The sequence below is a fragment of the Nicotiana tomentosiformis genome, chromosome 9 (genome assembly GCF_000390325.3).
Source record: "Nicotiana tomentosiformis chromosome 9, ASM39032v3, whole genome shotgun sequence".
Classification (NCBI taxonomy): domain Eukaryota; kingdom Viridiplantae; phylum Streptophyta; class Magnoliopsida; order Solanales; family Solanaceae; genus Nicotiana; species Nicotiana tomentosiformis.
The window spans coordinates 89,568,526-89,590,335 of NC_090820.1; the positions used below are offsets into that span (position 1 = coordinate 89,568,526).

The 21,810-nt window shown below is 38.9% G+C and overlaps 1 protein-coding gene across 1 annotated transcript; it reads left to right on the plus strand.

The window, feature by feature from the left end:
* The first annotated feature begins 2,988 nt into the window (after nt 1-2,988).
* Nucleotides 2,989-20,387, plus strand: LOC138899167 (uncharacterized). The gene is made up of 4 exons (XM_070185294.1): nt 2,989-3,217; nt 3,674-3,717; nt 3,784-4,385; nt 20,234-20,387. Exons 1-4 carry the CDS (start codon nt 2,989-2,991, stop codon nt 20,385-20,387), a joined length of 1,029 nt encoding a protein of 342 aa, XP_070041395.1.
* The last annotated feature ends 1,423 nt before the right edge of the window (nt 20,388-21,810 follow it).

A 21,810-nucleotide genomic window follows, 5' to 3' on the forward strand; every position in this document is an offset into this window, starting at 1 on the left:
TCCTATTGAATGTAAGTTCTACGTAGTCATAATATTAAATTATTTATACTATCAGATCATTTATAAAGTAACTACAAATAAATTTTTATTAGAAGTATCCATCGTAATCTAGTAAAAAGAGTAATTAACCTACAATCACATATTAAATTAAACTGATAAAGTAAAAACGTAAAATGAATTACTCTGGCAGTGTCAACTTCTAACTTAAAATCTACTTCCTCTTGTTCTTTTAATATTTTTGTACACCCCTAAATCAAAAAAGTATTTATCTAAACTACCTTTTTCTTTTCCTAAAAAATCTCACTCAAGTAAACTTCGCTAATTGAAGCACTAAGAGTAAATTTATTTATTTATTTCTAAAACGTCAAACGTTGTGGCAAAATTCAGTTTTCTAAAATGACAAATTTTTAGGACCGGAAATAGTATATATTTTCAGTTATTGTTATTGTTATTTCATGTTATTAGAATCTCGTGAACTTATCAATACATCATTATATCTTATATTTTCATTTTAATTTTCCACGCGATGTTTGTGCTCAATTATGACTTTCCACTCAATATCTTATACCCGATTTAGTGTCCCAATTTTTTGGTGGAAACGGTTGTTTTAAATTGTTAATCAAAAAACAAAAAGAGGCAGGGCAATAAACTCTTAGCTACCATATTGTTTACCCGAAAAACGGATAGAGTTGAATTTATATGCAGTTCTAACGATACATGGTATAAATTGGTACAAATTAGGAAAGAAAAATAAATATGTATTGAAATTAGTTATAAAAGAAAATAATGCAAACCGAATGAACTAGTTAGCCTAAGCCTTCAAGTTTTATCACCTCCAAATTAAGTGAAGAACGATTCATCGAAGAAACAATATGACTAAATACCAAAAGCCAAAAAAGGATAGTATTTGCTCTATTTTCTGTATATATCAGAATGAATGTGTGTATCAATCAATAATGTGTATCAATCAATAATGTGTGAATACCCCTTTACAAATGATAACCACTCTTAATATAGTGGAGAAATCCTACTTTGGATATAATTAAAAATACATAGTGGAGATCCCATGATAGATTAATTAATTAGCTTTTCCTTGATTCAAGCCGTGATTTCTGCCGAGATTCTCTCCTCACTTGCGGCTATAACGGCTTTTTTGTTTCTTGGCTCAGTCTCGAACTCGGCCGATCTCAATTTTGATCGGTCTCTGGGTCTCGAGCTCGGTCTTGACTGATCTCGATATTGATCGGTCTCCGAGTTTCGAGCTCGATCTTGGCTGATCTCGATATTGATCGGTCTCTGGGGCCCGAGCTCGACAACCTCACTTCGTATCGTGGCTTCGATATTATGATGATGAACCTTAGACCATAATGTTCCAATCTCGGTTAGTCATAAGAAGGGCAGACTCGATTTTGACCGTATACAGATAGTCCCCTCGTTTCTCGGAAAGAAGATAACGAGAAACGATATGAATTTCCGATCTTCGACTTAGTGGATAATGATGTCAGTGATGAGCCTGAATATGACGTATGTTACAAACGTCTCGTCGGTCCAGTTACCAAGCCATTAAATGTCTGCAAGTCATTGGTCGGCCACTACCGGTTCTGAACTGTCATCACCACGTTATAAATATTCAAACTCCCATCCTCATCCAACCTTTTTACTCAAAAGCTTCTTCTCTATTCTTGCATCTTCTTCAGAAAATCCTTGTGCTTCATATACTTTACATCGCATGCAACCCTAATTTTCTTTGCCTTTATTCATCAGTGGCGAAAACCTCCAAAACGGTGTCGCAAAAAGAGGCCGCATCTTCATCACGACCTACCGAAGGCGAGGATGCGGCAGAGCCTCGCCCCGAGGAGTTCGTTCCGGTAGGGTGCTCAACTGTCATCAATTTTAAGGTTGAAAAACCTTCTTCGGTACCGGGCCGATATGAGCCAATCTCGAGGTACCAGTGTTCAATCACTAAGAAAATTCTCGACAAAGTAAAATAGGAATACAACTGGGGTGATAAGTATGTGATAGTCCCATCGCCTGAGGAATCAATTACCACCCACGTGGAAGGGTTCTTAAGCATTTATATTTATCCATTCACGTTGGGCCTGTTAGATCCTGTTATCGTCGCCTTTTGCAAAAGGTATGACGTGACCCTAGGCCAGATCCACCCTTTTGTTTTGGAGAATAGTGATTCTCCTCCGATTCTTCTCAAGCAAAATCGAGGGGTGTTTATTCACCCTCGATCACCTTATGCGCCTTTATAGTCCCCGACTCTATCGAGGAGAGTTAATCAAGCTTGCTCGCCGAGAGACCAAAGCTTCGTTCTCGAGTATAGACGAGACTCGTGATCGAGGTTAGATGGGCCGATTTGTTCGAGTTAAAACCTCGGACCTGATCCCTGCCGATGACTGCCTTTCATTTTCTTGATCCACTTTTCCTTTTCTGTTACAGCTGTGGCTCGGATGCCGGAACCGATTTCAGACCTTAAAAATGGGTTGAAGGTCTGGTGCTGCAGAGACCGTACTCCGAGCGTGCTTGGGTGGAATTAACAAAGGATCGATGGGAGGCCCGTAGTCATGGTAAATCTCTTTCTTAGTTTGTTTGTCATTTGTTCTTCTTTACTTGCTTACCCCCTTTTCCCCTTTGTAGAACTTGGGAAAGACGTTGCCATGAGGCCCCCCATCTGGTGATGAAGAGGTTCCTGCCCCGAAGCAGGTTAAAGAAAAGAAGAGAAAAGATGTACTGAATTCTCCGGTCTTGGAAAAGAAAAAACCAGCGAAGAAATCTCGCAAGCCAAAGGGGGGCTCCGGTGTCATGCCTTCGAAAATGATCCGCCGATTAAGGGATGAGCCCAAAGAAGGAGAAGAAGAATTAGCCTATGTACGGGCTAATGTTATGATACAACAATCCTCCGAATCGGCGGAGGTGAATAAGGGAACCCTGGCCATAATTTCGGAATAAGGAAAAGCCGAGACTATTCCGTCTTGAGCTGAGATGGTTGAAGGGGAGACCGAGGGCAGGACTTCTCGGGCAACAGAAGATATCTCGAGGGGTGAGCTTGGGATAATCGATATTAGCGAATCCCCTCAGATTTTGGATGTTATGATCCGTGAGGCCAGCATGTTGGAAGGTCGATCTTACGAGGGCATTCAGGAGCCGACTGATATCCACGACTTTCTGGATGGGCTCGAGTCAGCTGCCTCAGAGGAGATTATCGGGTTCGGTAGATTACCCATACTAAAGAAAGCATCATGGTCGGGCTCTACCGGGTCTTCATCGGTTCCAAAACTGGTGGACCGATTCCCAGCCCCGAGTGTTGATCCCGATCGTAGGCGGAAGATAGTGCTATCCATCCCAGAGGATACCCGAATTTTCTCTCCCCCCCCCCCCCCCCGTGGGGATTGCTAGTTACCTTCGGTCCTTGGTGACTGAAGAGGATCAAACCGTGATGAATGTGGTAGGACTCGCCTGCCTTTGAATTGGGTAATTTCGATGGCATCTCTGTTGTTTCTTTTACACTTAGAGTTGTAGATAATTCTAACATTTTTTCCATGTTTGTAGGCTTCGGTGTTGCATCACGAGACTTTTCTCCGAATCCGAGAGGAGAATGAGGCAGAGGTTCGGAATCTCACTGAGAAGAGTGACTCCTACAAACTTCTTAGTGAGAAACTTTGAGCAGATTTGGCAGCAGCTCGGGATAAGCACGAGGACATGGCTGAGCAGGTATTCTGAGTTCTTCACGATAGTGAAGACGAATTGGAGATAACCACTAACGATCTGATTCTGTAGGTTCAGCAAAGGCTTGAACAGATCGGACGGCTCAATTTGCAGGTAGATGAGCTAATGGACGAGGAGGAAAAATTCAAAGAGAATATGGATATCCTCGCTTCCAAAATGGAGGCCGTTCAAGCGCAATTGGAGTCGGTTGAGGCCCAGCTTCGGGCTGCAAAAGAAAATGCCTCGGTGCAGATCGAGAGGGTTAAAGAGCTTCAGAGTCGGTTAGATTTGGCCACTTCCGATAAGGCAAGCTTGGCTAATGAACTTGAAGTAGCCAGATCCGAAGTGGCAGTAGCCATATCTGAGGTGACCGAGGCTAATAAAAGAGCTGATGCTAAAGTGGACCAGTTTAGGATTGATGTTGAGGTCAACCAGGCCAAGGCCAAGAGCATGGTCGAACATGCTAAATGGCAAGCTCAGAGGGAAGCTCTCGAGGGAGTCATTGCTCAGGGCTTCGATGTTGAGTTCGTAATTGAAAATGCCAAGGCGGAGGAAACCAGGGCTCGAAGGCTGGCCTTCCCTGAGGAAGACTCTGATAGCTCAAGCGAATCTGAAGGCGGGGAAGATCCCGAGGACACGGCCTCTGATGAAGACCAAGCCACTTACGACATTAAGTTTCTTTTTTTTCTTTTGTATTTATTCTGAGGCCGATTTAGCCTTTTGTAAAAAAAAACTTTTGAATATAACATAAGGCCTTTCTTGCCTTTTTGGTTTTTGTGTTTTTCCTTTACCTTTCTGTATTTTACAAAGGTCGAAAATGCCTTAGCATAAAATTGTGTCCGAGGGTTCAGGCAAACCTTGCCTTTATTTCCCTTCTGCCTTATAAATTTATGAAGTTGTATTCTAAGGTCCGAGGTTCAGACAATTTTGATTGAGACCGACCCAGTGTCGCCTTTAGGTCTTTACGATTGAGTAAGTGCTTGCTCAAACTCGAAGTAAGGTAACCCTTAGATTTTTTAGTTGAGCGAGAATGATCTCTCGAACTCAAAACACACAGTTCTTAGGCTTTTATAGAAAGATTTTTTATGGCTTTGTCCCTTTTTCAGCTTTTATTTGCAAAACTTGTAATGCCTTAGATAAAATAGGGAATTGTTCGAGAGTTTTTGAGGCTTGATATTATCGGAGCCTTCTATGATTTTGTCGGGGTAGCCTTTTTAACCACTTTATGAAAGATTTTGAAGGCCTGTTTCGTTACGGAATTCGGACGTCTCTGATCCGTGTTAATTTGGTCGTAGCCTCTTTGGTTCGGGATTTGCTTCTTGGGCTTATTTTCCCATTTTACTTCGAGCTTGCCCGAAGTGTCAGTCCCTGAGTGGGGTGGCCGTAGCCCATAAAATCGAGGGTTGCCTAAAAGGTCTTATGATCTCGGAGTTTATATAATTTGGTCTCGTTTATTTCGGGAAGCAGTCCCCGATTGAGGGGGTAATCATTCGAACTCCGATCATGATCGGCCCTTAAGCCTGTTTACATAATAGATCGAGAATATGAAGTAGAAAACCTTTTCGAGGTACGAGATATTGGTAAAGAAGAATACTTCTCTTTATAAATCATTATACATGCGTACATGTTTTGTGCCACGGCTCGAGTAAACTGCACGGGCATGGTTTGTTTGATCTTTCGGACCTTACAAATTTTTTCTATCGAGACCTTGCAGCCATGAAGTAACTCCCTCGCACCGAAGTTGATATTTCGAGGGCAATGCCCCCCAGTATTCGGGGTTGATTGTAAAGAAGCCTCGGATACTGCTGAATTGTTCTAAGTTAGCACGATCAATGGTTGCCTCACTCAAAACCTTACCGGAAAACCCATTTGGAACAAAACCAGTCTAATAAAAAAAGAGTGCAACGCGTGCTTTTAGACCTAAGGGCTTCATGTTGAAGAATCCATCGTTGTTTCTCGTCGAACACCTGCAAGGGTTAGTTTTGAAATATAAATAAAAATAGGTGAGGTCGTACCTTAGCAGTAGTATCATTTTAGGTGTGATACATTCCAATTGCTTGGTAGTTATTTGCCGTTTATCATGCCGAGCTTGTAGGATCCTTTTCCGACGATTTCGAGAACTTGATACGGTCCTTCCCAATTCGGGCCCAGTTTCCCTTCATTCTGATTTCATGTGTTGAGGGTGACTTTTCTTAGCACCAAGTCCCCGATGTTAAAATGTCGAAGATTGATTCTTCGATTGTAGTACCTTTTGATTCGCTGTTTTTGGGCTACCAATCAGACGAGAGCGGCTTCGCGTCTTTCTTTCAAACATTCTAGGCTCGTATTCATGATCTCGTTGTTCGACTCCTCTGTTGCATATTAAAACCTAATGCTAGGTTCTCCGACCCTGACCGGTATCAGAGCTTCGGCGCCATAAACCAACGAGAACGGTGTTGCTCCGGTACTGGATTTCGATGTTGTGCGGTATGCCCATAGGACCTCAGGCAGTATTTTTCTTCATTTTCCTTTGGCTTCGGTCAATCTTTTCTTTAAATTTTGGATGATGGTTTTGTTGGTCAATTCTGCTTGTCCGTTCCTGCTGGGATGATAAGGTATTGATAGGATTCTTTTGATCTTGTGATCCTCGAGAAATTTAGTTACCTTGTTGCCGATGAACTGTTTTCCATTATCACATACGATCTCCGAGGGCATCCCGAATCGACAAATGATGTGGTCCCAAATGAAGTCTCTGACTTCCTTTTCTCTGACTTTCTCGAAAGCCTATGCTTTAACCCATTTAGAGAAATAATCAGTCATAAACAAAATAAACTGAACCTTACCTGGGGCCGATGGAAGAGGGCCAACGATGTCCATTCCCCATTTCATGAAGGGCCATGGGGATAGGACTGAGTGGAGTAGTTCCCCGGGTTGGTGAATCATGGGCGCAGGCCTTTGGCATTTGTCATATTTTGGAACGAACTCCCTTGCATCCCTACCCATATCGGTCCAATAATACCCTGCTTTGATCACTTTATGGACCAGCGAATTGGCACCGGAATGATTTCCACAAGTGCCCTCGTGAATTTCCTGTAGGATGTAGTCGGTATCTCCCGGTCCTAAACATATTGCCAATGGTCCATCGAACGTCCTTCTAAATAGTGTTCCGTCTTCGGATAATGTGAACCGTGCTGCCTTTGTGCGCAGAGCTCTCGACTCCTTTAGATCTGATAGAAGCTTCCCGTTATTTAAGTACTCTATGTATTTGTTTCTCCAGTCCCAGGTTAAACTTGTGGAATTTATATTGGCATGACCTTCTTCGATTACCGATATCATTAGTTGTACGACAGTCCCCGAGTTGAGTTCGTCATCTTCGACTGATGAACCTAAATTTGCAAGAGCGTCGACCTCGTTGTTCTATTCTCGAGGTACATGTTGCAAGGTCCATTCCTTAAATTGATGTAGGGTCACCTGTAGTTTATCCAAGTACCTCTGCATTCGGTCTTCTCGGACTTCAAAAGTCCCGCTAACTTAGTTTACCACGAGGAGGGAATCACTATTAGCCTCTATGACCTCCGCTCCAAAGCTTCTAGCTAGTTCGAGACCTGCAATCATGGCCTCATACTGGGCCTCATTGTTAGTTAATTTTGTAGTTCTGATAGACTGTCTAACTATATTACATGTAGGTGTTTTTAGTACAATGCCTAGTCTGGACCCCTTCGTGTTCGAAGCACCATCTGTAAAGAGGGTCCAGACTCCCGAAGATGTACCTGATTTTATTAGTAGTTCTTTTTCAATCTCGGGTACGAAGGCCGGCATAAAGTCAGTCATGAAGTCCGCTAAGATTTGAGATTTGATGGCGGTTTGGGGTAGATACTCAATATCGTATCCACTGATTTTTATGGCCCATTTGGCCAATCGACCCGAAAGCTCGCGTTTGGGTAAAATATTTTGAAGAGGATAAGTTGTTACAACACATATCGGATGACACTGAAAATATAGTTTTAGTTTCCTAGAGGCGCTTATTAAATCAAGCACTAATTTTTCTAAGTGTGGATATCTAGTTTCGGCCTCACCTAAGGTCTGACTGACATAATAAATAGGGAATTGCGTACCTTGTTCTTCTCGGACCAGAACTCCACTTATTGCTATCTCCAAGACAGCTAAGTACAAGTAAAGTTGTTCGTTCACTTTTGGGGTAAGAAGCAGCGGCGGGCTCGATAAATACTGCTTTAGTTCCTCCAAGGCCTGTTAGAATTCCGGAGTCCATGCAAAGTTACTCTTCATGTTAAGTAGTGAGAAAATCGGTGGCTCCTATCTGAGGATCTCGAAATGAATCGCCCTAGGGCGGCTATCCGTCTCGTTAGCCTCTGCACGACCTTTACATTATCCACTACCATGATATCCTCTATAGCTTTGATTTTATCAGAGTTGATCTCGATCCCCCGATTGGACACCATGAAACCAAGAAACTTGCCCGAGCCAACCCCGAATGCATACTTTTCGGGGTTGGGCTTCATATTGTACTCCTTCAGTATATCAAAAGTTTCCTGTAAATGCTTTAAATGGTCCTCTGCTTGTAGGGACTTAACTAACATGTCATTAATATAACCTTCCATTGATTTTCTTATTTGTTCTTCGAACATTCGGTTTACTAAGCGTTGATAAGTTGCACCAGTATTTTTTAGACCGAATGGCATTACGTTATAACAGTAGGTACCGTACTTAGTGATAAACAAGGTCTTTTCCTGATCCTACGGGTTCATTTGTATCTGGTTGTACTCGGAGTAGGCATCGAGAAAACTGAGAGTCTTGTGGCCGCCCGTGGCATCGATCATACGATCGATATTAGGCAAAGGAAAAGAATCCTTGGGGCATGCTTTATTGAGGTCTTTATAATCTATGCATATTCTAAGTTTGTTTCCCTTCTTAGGGACTACCACTACGTTTGCTAAGCATTCGGGGTATTTCACTTCTTGAATAGATCTTATTTTGAGAAGTTTGGTTACCTCGTCCTTGATGAAGGCATGTTTGACACTGGGGCCTTCTTTTTTGTTTCACCTGATTGAATTTCGGATCCAAGCTTAGTCTATGGGTGGTGATTCCCGGTGGGATCCCTATCATGTCAAGATGGGACCAAGCAAAACAGTCCATGTTAGCTATAAGAAATTGAATAAGCTTTTTCCTGAGCTCGGGACTTATCCCCGTGCCCGGGTATACCTTTCGTTCGGGTAGATGTTCGATTAATGTGATTTGTTCTAGTTCTTCGACCGTTGACTTGGTAGTGTCGGAATCATCGGGGACCACGAAGAATCGAGGGATCCCATAATCATCATCTTCGTCAGTCCTCTGCTTCTCTATTTGGGTCGAAGCCTACGTTTGTGATTGCTATTTGGTATCCTTTTTCTCCTTCGAATTTGGTCCCTTTGTCGAACGATGACAAACATTTCCTTCCCGGCTGATTGCTCTTGGTAGATTGTTTTGATTCCCTCTGGTGTTGGAAATTTTAGAACCTGGTGAAGGGTCGAGGGTACTGCTTTCATATTGTGGATCCACGGTCTCCCGAACTGGGCGTTATACCTCATGTCGCCCTCGATCACGTGGAACTTCGTTTCTTGGATGGTCCCGGCCACGTTAACTGGTAGAATTATCTTGCCTTTAGTTGTTTCACATGCCATGTTGAATCCATTTAGTACCAGGGCTGCGAGCACGACTTGGTCCTGTAGACCGAGATGCTATATAATCCTCATTCGAATGATGTTGGCCGAACTATCTGGATCAATTAACACACGCTTAACTTGAATTTTATTCATAGGTACAGATATTACCAGTGCATCGTTATGGGACTGCATGATTCCTTCTACGTCTTCGTCATTAAAGGACAAGGTTCCTTTTGGGATGTAATCCTGAGCCTGAGATCGCTTCTCCCTTATAATCGATACCTTAGTGCGTTTAAATACTGGACCTTGGGGAACATCGATCCCTACGATAATCATGTGCATAATGTGTTGCGGCTCTTCTTGCTCGTTTTGTCTATCGAGCTCCCTATTTTTGAAGTGATTCTTGGCCCGATTACTTAAAAATTCTCGAAGGTGTCCTTCATTGAACAACCGGGCTACTTCTTCTCTCAACTGCCTGCAATCTTCCGTTCTGTGGAAATGGGTACCATGATATTTGCAAATTTGATTGGGATTTCTCTGGGATGGATCGGTATGAAGAGGCCGAGGCCATTTAGTATCTTTGATGCGTCCGATAGCCGATACGATGGCGGATGCATCAATGTTGAAGTTATACTCTCATAACTGCGATGCTTCCTTAGGCCCGGTATGCCTGTCAAAACCGTTCTTGTTCATCATCCCTCGAGACCCTTGGCCTCGATTACTTCTTCTTTCACCATGTACGGAGTTACGTCCTGGTTCGCTTCCCCTACGATCTCCATTATACGGCCGGTATCGGTCCCTATTCGATCTTGGTTCTCGGTCGATGTCCCTTTTGATAACGGACCCAGAACCCAACTGGTCGTCCTTGACTCTAATCTTTGACTGATATCGATTGTCTACATCGGCCCAGGTAACAGCCGGGTACTCAATCAAGTTATGCTTCAACTACCGTGAAGCCATTGAGCTTCGTTTGTTCAGTCCTTGGGTGAAAGCTTGAACGGCCCAATCGTTCGTGACCGGTGATAGATCCATTCGTTCCATTTGAAAACATGATACGAACTCTCTTATCATCTCGTTATCTTTTTGCCTTACTTTGAAAAGGTCCGACTTCTTGGTCTCGACCTTTATGGCTCTGGCGTGTGCTTTAACAAAAGAATCTGCAAGCATGGAAAAAGAATCGATAGAGTTAGTGGTAGATTATGATACCATATCATTGCTCCCTTTGACAGGGTTTTCCCGAATTTCTTCAATAATACGGATTCGATCTCGTCGTCCTCTAGGTCGTTCCCTTTAATGGCACATGTGTATGAGGTGACATGTTCGTTGGGACTGGTTGTCCCATTATATTTAGGGATCTTGGGCATGCAGAACTTCTTGGGGATCGGTTTGGGAGCTGCGCTCGGGGGGAAAGGCTTTTATACAAACTTTTTGGAATCCAAACCCTTCAATATCGGTGGTTCCCCCGGGATCTGATCAACCCTGGAGTTATAAGTTTCTAACTTTTTGTTGCTTGCTTCAATCCTCTTTTCTCCTGACTCTATCTATTTTGTCAGTTCCTTGAGCATCTTTATAATTTCGGGGTTAGTCCCCGATTTTTGTTCATTTGACCTTACCGCAGCTAGTCCTGTTCTGAGGGTGACTTCTCGGGGTGGACCGAGCTCTGGCCTACTCAGTGCCTGGGTTTGGCTCTGCAACTGAGCTATCGCTACCTGTTGAGCTTGCAACATTTTGAAAATCATACGCAGGCTTACCTCGTCTTCTCCAATATTTTGGGTATTTCGAACTGCAGATCGAGTTCCACCATAAATGTTGTTTTGGGGGGTCAGAATGTTGGTTTGCTTCGATGGCCACATGCGAATTAACGTCAATTAGATCTGCAGCCCGAGTTCCAATGGGTTCAACCGGTGGCCTTTCATCCCCGGGCATCACGTTGTAATTGTTATCTTGATGGCCAAATTCGTTGTCGATAGGTAAGACCATTAACTAAGAGTTCGTCAATTTAGCCTGAAATCAAAAATACTTCCAAGAGCAAGTGTAAAATAGTGTGTTTTTACAAAGATTTGTACCAAATAACCACTATTATCCTTAGCTCCATATTGGGCGCCAAACCGTTTACCCGAAAAATGGATAGAGTTGAATTTATACGCAGTTCTAAGGATACGTGGTATAAATTGGTACAAATTAGGAAAGATAAGTAAATATGTATTGAAATTAGTTATAAAAGAAATGAATACAAACTGAATGAACTAGTTAGCCTAGTGTCACGACCCAAACTAATCTCTGTCGTGATGACGCATATCGTGGAACTAGGCAAGCCGACTCATTTCCAAAACAAACCGAAATTTTTATTTCAAAGATAATTTAAAGGTTATTTAACATAAAACCTCCATTTAAAGAGTTCAAATCAAAGAAAAACAGAAGTGCGAAAAAGAAAAACCCGACATCGGGGTGTCACTAGTCATGAGCATCTTCTACAATCTGTCTAACAATATCAAGGCTAACTCAGCCTGGAAAATAACTAAATACAACTAGAGGAAGATAAGAGGGAGAAGAGCAGGGGCTGCGATCGCCAAACAGCTACCTTGCTATCTCCAAGAAAACCTGCAACCAGAACACTCAATAACCGCTACCGTGTCTGGCTACACCTGAATCTGCACACAAGGTGCAGGGAGTAACGTGAGTACGCCAACTCAGTAAGTAACAACAATAAATAAAGACAGAGCAGTAGTGACGAGCAATAAAGCATATAACGTTCATATCAGGAAATCTCAGTAAAATACCACATGCTTTTAAAAATCAGGATTTGAATCAAATTATCTAGTTTAAACCCAGTTCCAGTAAAAATTATTTAAAGACATTTTTCCAACAGTTTTTCAAACAAAGGCTCAATGCAAAGGTGAACAAAAATGATGAAATCATAAACAGCCCCTCGGGCAAAACATCACTCATATATAGCCCCTCAGGCAAACCTCACAGTCACTCGTGCCACTCGGGCATACCTCACAATCACTCTTGCCTCCCAGTCACTCAGCACTCGGCACTCGCACTCAGTAGGTACCTGCGCTCACTGGGGGAGTGTACAGACTCCGGAGGGGTTCCTTCAGCCCAAGCTCTATAATCTGCACGGACAACTCACGTGCGATAATAATAAAGTATGCTGCAGGCGGGCAGCCCCGATCCATACTCATCCTTACAAATCAGGCCCTCGGCCTCACTCAGTCATAAAGTATACTGCAGGCGGGAAGCCCTGATCCATACTCATCCTCACAAATCAGGCCACTCGGGCATTTCAATTAAACAGGGCATTCGGCCCAAAACATTTATATGCATCAAAATAGAGTCATAAAACTGAGTTATGCGGTAAATAAGTATAAACATGACTGAGTATATATTTTCAATCGAAAACAGTGAGAGGATGGTAAGAAACAGCCCCTAAAGGTCCAAACAGCATTGGCGCAAGGCCCAAACATGGCATTCAACCCAATTTACACAAAATCTTTCTAAAACATATAAGTATCAATGGTTTCAACAAAGTATGCAACTTTACAATTGCTACGGGATGGACCAAGTCACAAATACCCAACAGTGCACGCCCACACGCCCGTCACCTAGCATGTGCGTCACTTCAAAATAGTAGAATGATACGAAATCCGGGGTTTCATACCCTCAGGACTAGATTTACAATCGTTACTTACCTCAAACCGGTCAAATCTCTAACCCGCAATGATCTTGCCTCTGGACTCGGCCTCCAAATGCTCCGAATCTATTCACAATCAGTACAATACCATCAATACGCGCCAATGGGATGAATTCCACAAGAAAAACTACAAAATTAGACCAAAATTCGAAATAACATAATATAGCTGATAACACCAAAAAGAAGTAGGAATGGGGAAAACGGGGTTATAACTCTCGAAATGACCGGCCGGGTCGTTACACCTAGGCCTTCAAGTTTTATCACCTCCAAATTGAGTGAAGAACGATTGGTAGAAGAAACAATATGACTAAATACCAAAAGCCATAAAAGGATAGTATTTGCTCTATTTTCTGCATATATCAGAATGAATGTGTGTATCAATCAATAATGTGTGAATACCTCTTTACAAATGATAATCACTCTTAATATAGTGGAGGAATCCTACTTTGGATATAATTAAAAATACATAGTGGGGATTCCATAATAGATTAATTAATTAATTTTTCCTTGATTCAAGCCGTGATTTTCGCTGAGATTCTCTCCCCACTTGCGGCTATAACGGCTTTTTTGTTTCTTGGCTCGGTCTCGAACTCGGTCGATCTCAATCTTGATCGGTCTCTGGGTCTCGAGCTCGAACTCGAACTCGACCGATCTTAATCTTGATCGGTCTCTGGGTCTCGAGCTCGATCTTGGCTGATCTCGATATTGATCGGTCTCCGGCTCTCGAGCTCGATCTTGGCTGATCTCGATATTGATCGGTCTCTGGGGTCCGAGCTCGACAACCTAACTTCGTATCGTGGCTTCGATATTACGATGATGAACTTCGGACCATTATGTTCCAATATCGATTTGTCATAAGAATGGCAGACTTGGTTTTGACCGTATATATATATATATATATATATATATATATATATATATATATATATATATATAACACATGTCTATAGTTATAGATCCCAACCAACACGTAAGGAAAATTTTTGAATAGTGGAAAGTCTTTAGAAGGATAAAACAAAAATACCTAAGTGGATGAGCATGTGCTTAAAGCTTTGCAGATAGTAGAAGACCTTTGAATTCTACACATAATTAGCTCTCTCTCTTGCTTTTAAGTATGGAGAAAATCTTTATTTCTTTAAAAACTTACTTAGTAAGGGTTATGGTAGGCAGAGGCGGATTTACATGGACCTAAGCGGTGTCATGGGACATCGCTTCGCCGAAATTTTTTAATATATATATATATATATATATATATATATATAATAAGTAAAACAAAAATTCCAGGTAAACACAATAAAGGTGACACCACTTGCAACAAAGCAGCTTACTAGCTTGATGGTTATTAACTCCGGGAATTGGATGAGAGTTCAAGGGTTCAAACTCCCCTAGCCTAGCATGGGATGCACTTAAAAACTATTGGACCACTTAAAAATTATTTGACCCAATACCCATTGTACAAAAAATCATTAACCCTTTTGACATGGGATTGTATTAAATCTCTCTCTCTCGATGATTATTTTTGCCAACTGATTTTGCTTTTCCTTTTTATTTGTTTATGAACAGAACTATGAATTTGTGATGTTAATTTTGAATTTATGATTAATTTTTGTTGGGTGTCTTTACTGATTTTGGAGGTTAATAAAATTTTGGGTTATTGGCTTATTGAAGACGAACAATTTTATAGTTACAATAAAGTACAAACTTATTTAGGATTTATCTAAAGATTAAAGTGGGTACTTGAATTTTTTATTCAGATTAAATTACAATGAAGAGATACTTTCCTACAACTTTCAAAATTTTAAAATCAAGTTCAACATCTCAAGATTTATCTAACTTGGAAGAAAGAGCTAATGAGTTGGAACAACATCAACAAAGTGAAATAGTTAATTTAAGCTCCTTAGAGGTTATCGTGGTTGAAAATATCACCCAAATGACCATGATGTAATAAGAAGAAAGTATCTTCAAAGAGGTCCTTTCCAACCTCGAGAGCACAAATTTTCTCAAAGAAATTTTTATGGTAAATTGCGTACTTTAATCCTTAAGTTTTACTCGTTCGTTTAGTCTTTAAATAGTGACACCACTTACGAAAAATTTTGCGTACGCCACTAATTGTAGAAAGACCAAATATGGGAAATGTGATATGTTTCTCTCTTTCTATCTATATACAAATCTAGGATTTAAAGAAGATGGGTGCACTATTGTGAAGATGTGAATCTAGAATTTATATTTGACGTGTTTAACTTTAATCTCTTACCATTAACCCACTCTACATTTTTGAAATTATAGGTTTAAAATTATATTCTTTTTAAAATTTTAGTGATTTTCACTTATATATCTATATTTCGTACCGAAAATAAGAACGTTCGAAATATGATTTGAACCGCCAATTTTACTCGTAGAGGTGCACCCAATAATTATTGCACCATAGGAGTCTTTAAGAATGGGTGCACGCACATATATTTAAATAATTTTAAAAAAATATAATATTATTATACATGATTTAGGGAGAGAAGTATGAGTTCACGTGAACCCATATCCTAAGACTAGATATGCCCTTGTTAAATTCTATCTACCTCAAATGGAAGTTATAAAGTAGGTCAGCAGCAATGAGCAAAATCCTTCTTTATGCATATATCCCTTTAAGCTTTTGAATAGGCATAAATCTTCTTGTCGATTATAATCACTAGGTTAAATGTACTGGATTAATAAGCCTTAAACAAGATTAATATTAACTGGAGAATGGTGTGCTTGCGTGGTAATCTTGTGTACATTAGCTCGGGCTAATAATGGAGCTTAGATCAAGAAAAAGTCGTACGTTACCAAGATTATGGCTCAAATTAAGGCGTAAACTATGGACTGTTCAATTCAAAAGTTTTGGAAAACTTAAAAAAATTGATTGTTCAATTAGGGTGCACAATTTACGAGCTAATAAGAATATGCAATTACCCACAAAGGTTGTGGTTAAATGATAAGTATTCTTAATCCTTAACTAGAAGTCTTTGGGTTCGAGTCCGAGTATGAAATCGCCTTTGATTAAAAGCATTACACCTTCAATGTGAGACTTTCTTACGTGAATCCTGATTTAGTCGGGACAAAACAAAAATATTTGCAACTGGGGCAAAATGGGCTCAAAGTCAGAGGAAAGTCAAATATATATATATATATATATATATATATATATATATATATATATATAAAATTGGGGGGGGGGGGGGGAGCGTGCATTAACACTAGGAATATGGTTCTACCGGATAATTCGTTGGTAAAAGTAGCTGATCGTAATGCCATTTTTTACATCAAGCCATCAGGTTTGATTCATATATTTAGCTCAGGTCCTTGCTTATGACATGTGAATATTAGGATAACAAGTCAAATTTACATTAGTATGGGCCATATTAAATCTATGGCAAGCAAATTCACCTTTTTCTTTTCTTTTTTTACAATTATGGTATCCGGACAAACTTATGCAACCTTAACTAGTTCATCTGAATAATTAATTTGAATTAGTTTGAAACTTGCTAGGTTAATTACCAAAATATCAGTATTATAAAGAGATATAGGAAGTGAAGGAAATTACAGACAGAAAAGGCTCCTCAAAAGATTTGTTTAGCATCCCTTTGGTCTTGGAAATACTATGATTAGTGGAATTTCATGTGTGTTTTAGTGGTATAGTAGCTGTCTATAAAGCTGGGCATTTAGAAGAAACAGTTAATTAAATGGGCAAATGTACGGATTAAATAAGATAAATATAACAAGTTAGTCAATAATTAAATGAGGACCACTAAAGCATAAAAGTTTCTTTTGAATAAAAAAGAAGGAAAAAGAAGAGGTGCCAAGTTATTATGACTGTGTCACATGATAAAGATACCTTTGATATCAAATATAGTACTGATTAAAACGTTAAACAAATACGTATTAAGGAACATAATTATGGGGATGATTCTTATTTGCCAAGAACTAGGTGTTCTGATCCAATCTTTATTAGGTGTTACCTATTAAAAATCCCAAGTTTCAAGATGGGAAACAGGACCTTGACTTGTCGGGATAAACATGACACCAAATTAACGTTAAACAAATCATCAAAGCATGTGAAATGGAATCCTGCCCACGCCTTGCGCATCTTCTTCAAAGTTCAATCTTTTCCATTTCTTTTCTTTCTTCCTTTAAACTATTTTTTAAAAATAATTTAACTTATATACATTAACGAAATTAAAACTTTTGACATTCTTAAAATTATTAAGTTTAGCAGGTTGCTTACTTTTATGTTCATGTTATCGATTCAACTTATTGTGAACAATTACATATAAATATTTTTTAGATGAGTTGATAGTCTAATTAATTTTGTTTTTCACATTATTGACACATAGAAGTTAAAACACAAAATATAAAGACACCATATACTTTAAAAAGAATATCCCAACTTTGAAGGAATCTCCTATGCATCCCCTTATTCTCTTTCTCACTTCATCCTTATCCTTTCTAACAACCTTTAGATATACTTTAATCCTTATTGACCTAATTATAGGAATAGCAACACTAGTAAACTATTTTAACCTAAGGATTCTTTACCTTCTTGCTTAAGATAACTCCAACTTGAATAAGAAATTACCATTTTCTAGACACATAAAGCCTCATTAGCTACCTTTTATAGCTTAGCAAAGCAATTTCATGATTAAGTTATACAGGGGAAACCTTTTTAATGGAAATGTCCACTGCTACAGACTTTAATTAAAGACTAGTGGTTATAATCTCAAGATTTTTTATTTAAAAAGTTTAAGCATAGTCTCTCTATCCCAATATCAAACGACCTAAGTTTCTCCTTAAAATAGGAGAAAATGGCAAAAGATGAACTTTTATATTTGATGTGTTCTATATCGTCCTTTAAGTATATTTTTGAGTGACTTTGGTTCTTTAGGTTTGCCAAAAATGAATAATAGATACTCTACCTCTAAAAGTTGCACTTGACTCCAGAAATAAATCAAAAATAGAAGAAAGTAAAAATGCACCTTCAAATGTGAGTTCATACTATATTCTTCTATTTCAAAGTTTCTACTACTAGAATTTATTAAATTTTAATGGAGATCAAAAGTGCTCACTTTTGATAAACTTAAAGAGCCAAAACTGCTCATAATTATTTTTAATGGACAATTTAAAACCTACTGCAAGTATAATATGGACATTGTTTTTGTTATTTTCTCCTTAAAGCTAAGTAGTCCACTAATATCATCAGTACCGGAAGCAGAAATTTATATTAGGAGATTAAAAAAAATACTAGGATATCATAGTTGGCTTTGAACTTATGACCAAAGACAACTTTTAAACTCCTTTACTATTACACTCTATTTTTTCTTCATATCAAAAGGAATCAAAGCTTATATATAATCCAAATTTTTACTTTAATTGTACAGTATAATTTTCGATAAAGGAGATTCGATTGAATCCATTAAATGCACTTAGTTCCGCCACTTAATATCATCATTCTTTAATTTATTAGTAAATTCAGCCTCTACTATATATGGTGTTTTTTTTTTTTTTGGTCCTTAATGACATCTTTTTCATGTTTGGTTTATTAAACAAAAATCGTTTCTTTCACTATACAACTTTGTATTAAATTAAAACCCTAATGAAATAAAAGAATGAGCATCCCTTCAAACACCACGTTTCAACAAAATGTTGAACCTTCTAGAAGGAAATGCTATCCCCTGCAAAGTCTAGATAAGGTGACAAAAAAACCTCTGTGGAAAGTGAACCTCATACGACCATGCATGTTCTCTGCAACATACACCGCTAGTCCAGTCTTTTCTATGAAATAAGATGGTGTACTTACGGTTACCTACAACTTGTTTTGCATGAACTTATCACATTGTATTCCTCGTCATACATTTATCTAGATTAGGAAAGCAGTTCGTGTTCATAAGACATTTCGTGTTTACATAGGGTTCGGGAAAGAGGCGCATCCCAACAGTCTACTCTAATGCAAGAATTAATGAATGCTTTCACGATTCGAACTTGTGATCTATAGGTCACACGAATACAACTTTACCGTTACTCCAGGCTCCCGATCCTTCTTACATTCATATAGATTTCTAGGTCTTTTTTGCCGTATAATGTAAACAATGTGGGTCGGGTTCTCTGCCATAGACACTGTTAAAGTCATGTCTGCGGCTATTATTAGGCAAGTTTGATGGTTTCTCCGGCAAAGCATAATGTGATCGGTTTTAAAATTCATTTATAAATATTATTGTAGTTGTATAGCCTCATTTATAAGAGCCGGTAAAATATACTAAATTTTAAATCTGTTTATTTTTTATGTATAAGTAATCCAAATTAAAAAAAAAAAAAAGTACTTCCTCCGTTTCAAATTAGATGAGACACTTTTCTTTTTAGTTTGTTCTAAAATAAATGACACATTTCTAAATTTGAAAATAATTCAACTTTAAGCTCTTCATTTTACCCTTAATGAGAAGTTTTTATAACCACACAAATGTCATGGCCCCACAAAGCTTTTATCCCTTAAACTTTTAAGACCACAAGTTTTAAAAGCCTTCTTCTTTTTCTTAAATTCCGTGCCGATTCAAACTACCTCATCTAAATTGAAAGTAGGGAGTAATATTTAGGTGAACTCGTACCTAGAACTCACTTTCGAAAGTCGAAAAGTGTTGGATTTTTTATCTAATTAGATAAGAGGTGTGAATACGAAATGGAGGAAAACGAAAAGTTTGAAGTTGTTTCCTTTACTAAAGCACTTTGTCTCTCATCGGAAAATGGAAAGAAAATCTTTGTGCTTAAATAGAGAAGCACATCTTCTAGCTCTTAAAGAGTTAAGAAGAAGTAGTGCCTCGCGCCGTCGTCTTGTCGTCGCTCGGTTCGGTTTCGGCTTCGGATTCTGTTTCTGCTTCTATTTACGAACACAAGTTTATAACAAGCTTAAAGAATTTAATTTTATATTATGTGTTCATCTTACTTTCTGCTTTGGGAGACTATAATCCTAGCGATCTTCTACTCTCGTTTTGGAGATTAAAATCTTCGAATTTTCTATTCCAATTTGAGATTAAAGTCTTTCTGACTTTCTACTCAATTCGAGATTAAAATTCTTGTGATTTTCTACTCGGTTGTTTGTATTCGGTTTGAAGATATAAAAACATCACCGACTTATTGATTCTGGTTGTGTCAATTTATTTTACAGAAAAATGACAACAAGTACGGAACAACAGAATGGTTTTGTTGGGACTACTACTGCTCCAATGGCTACTGCATCTTCAAGTCGCACAACTCCTGCACCGGCGATGGCACCGGCAGAAAAGCCCGAAAAGTTTTCCGTCATGGACTTTAAGTGTTAGCAGCAGAAAATGTTCTTCTACCTGGCCACACTTAGTTTACAGCGCTTTATCAGCGAGGACGTTCTAGTTCTGGGAGAAGAAACTCCTGAAAATGAGCGATTTGTGGTCACAGAGGCATGGAAGCATTCTGACTTCTTATGCAAAAATTATATTTTAAGTTGCATGGAAGACAGCTTGTACAATGTTTATAACGTCATGAAAATATCACGAGAGTTGTGGAATGCTCTTGAAAAGAAGTACAAGACTGAAGATGTTGGACTTAAGAAGTTTGTGGTTGCCAAATTTCTGAATTTCAAAATGGTTGACGGTAAATCTGTCATAACGCAAATCTAAGAACTGCAAGTGATTGTTCATGACCTCCTTGCTGAAGGTATAAATCGAGTCAATATTTTTATTCAAGATATTGATTATTTTACTAATTATAAATTTATGATTGAAGGTATGGTCATAAATGAAGCGTTTCAAGTTGTGGCATTTATTGAAAAGTTGTCTCCGCTATAGAAGGACTTTAAGAAATACTTGAAGCATAAGCGCAAGGAGATGACGCTTGAAGACCTTATTGTTCGTCTCCTGATTAAAGAGGACAACAAGACTGCTGAAGAAGTCTCGTGGTAACTCAACAATAATGGGAGAAAATATTGTTGAGAAAACGTCTACAAGTAACAGAAAGAGAAAGAAGTCGTCTAGTCCAAAGAATTACCCGATCAAGAAAAAGTTCAAAGGTAATTGCCACAACTGTGGAAAGGTTGAATATAAGGCTATGGACTGTCGTGTACCGAAGAAGGACAAGAAGAAGAGTCAAGCAAACATGGTTGGAAAGAATGATGAAATTGAGGACTTATGTGCCATGCTATCTGAATGCAACTTGTAGGAAATCCCAAGGAGTGATGGATTGATTCTAGAGCCACTAGCCATGTTTGTGTTAACAAAGAGTTATTTGCCTCTTATGTTCCCGTAGAGCCCGACGAGACTATCTTTATGGAAAAATCCGCAACAACAAAAATTGAAGAGTTGGAAAGATATCTTTGAACATAACTTCAGAAAAAGTTGTGACTCTATGCAATGTACTCCACGTTCCTGAAATTCTTAAGAATTTGGTTTTTGCTAGACTTCTTGTCAAGAATGGATTTAAGTGTGTGTTTGTTTCTGAAAAAGTTGTAATAAGTAAGAATGATGTGCATGTAGGAAAAGGTTACCTAACTGAGAGCCTTTTTAAGTTGAATGTAATAGCTATTGATATCAATAAAGTTCAAGCTTCGACTTACTTAATTGAGTTAAATAATTTATGGCATGCACGTTTAGGTCACGTCAACTTCAAAACTATACGAAAAATGATTAATTTGGAAGTATTGCCTAAATTTGAATGCAATAATTTGAAATGTCAAATATGTGTGGAATCTATGTATGTTAAAAAATCCTAATA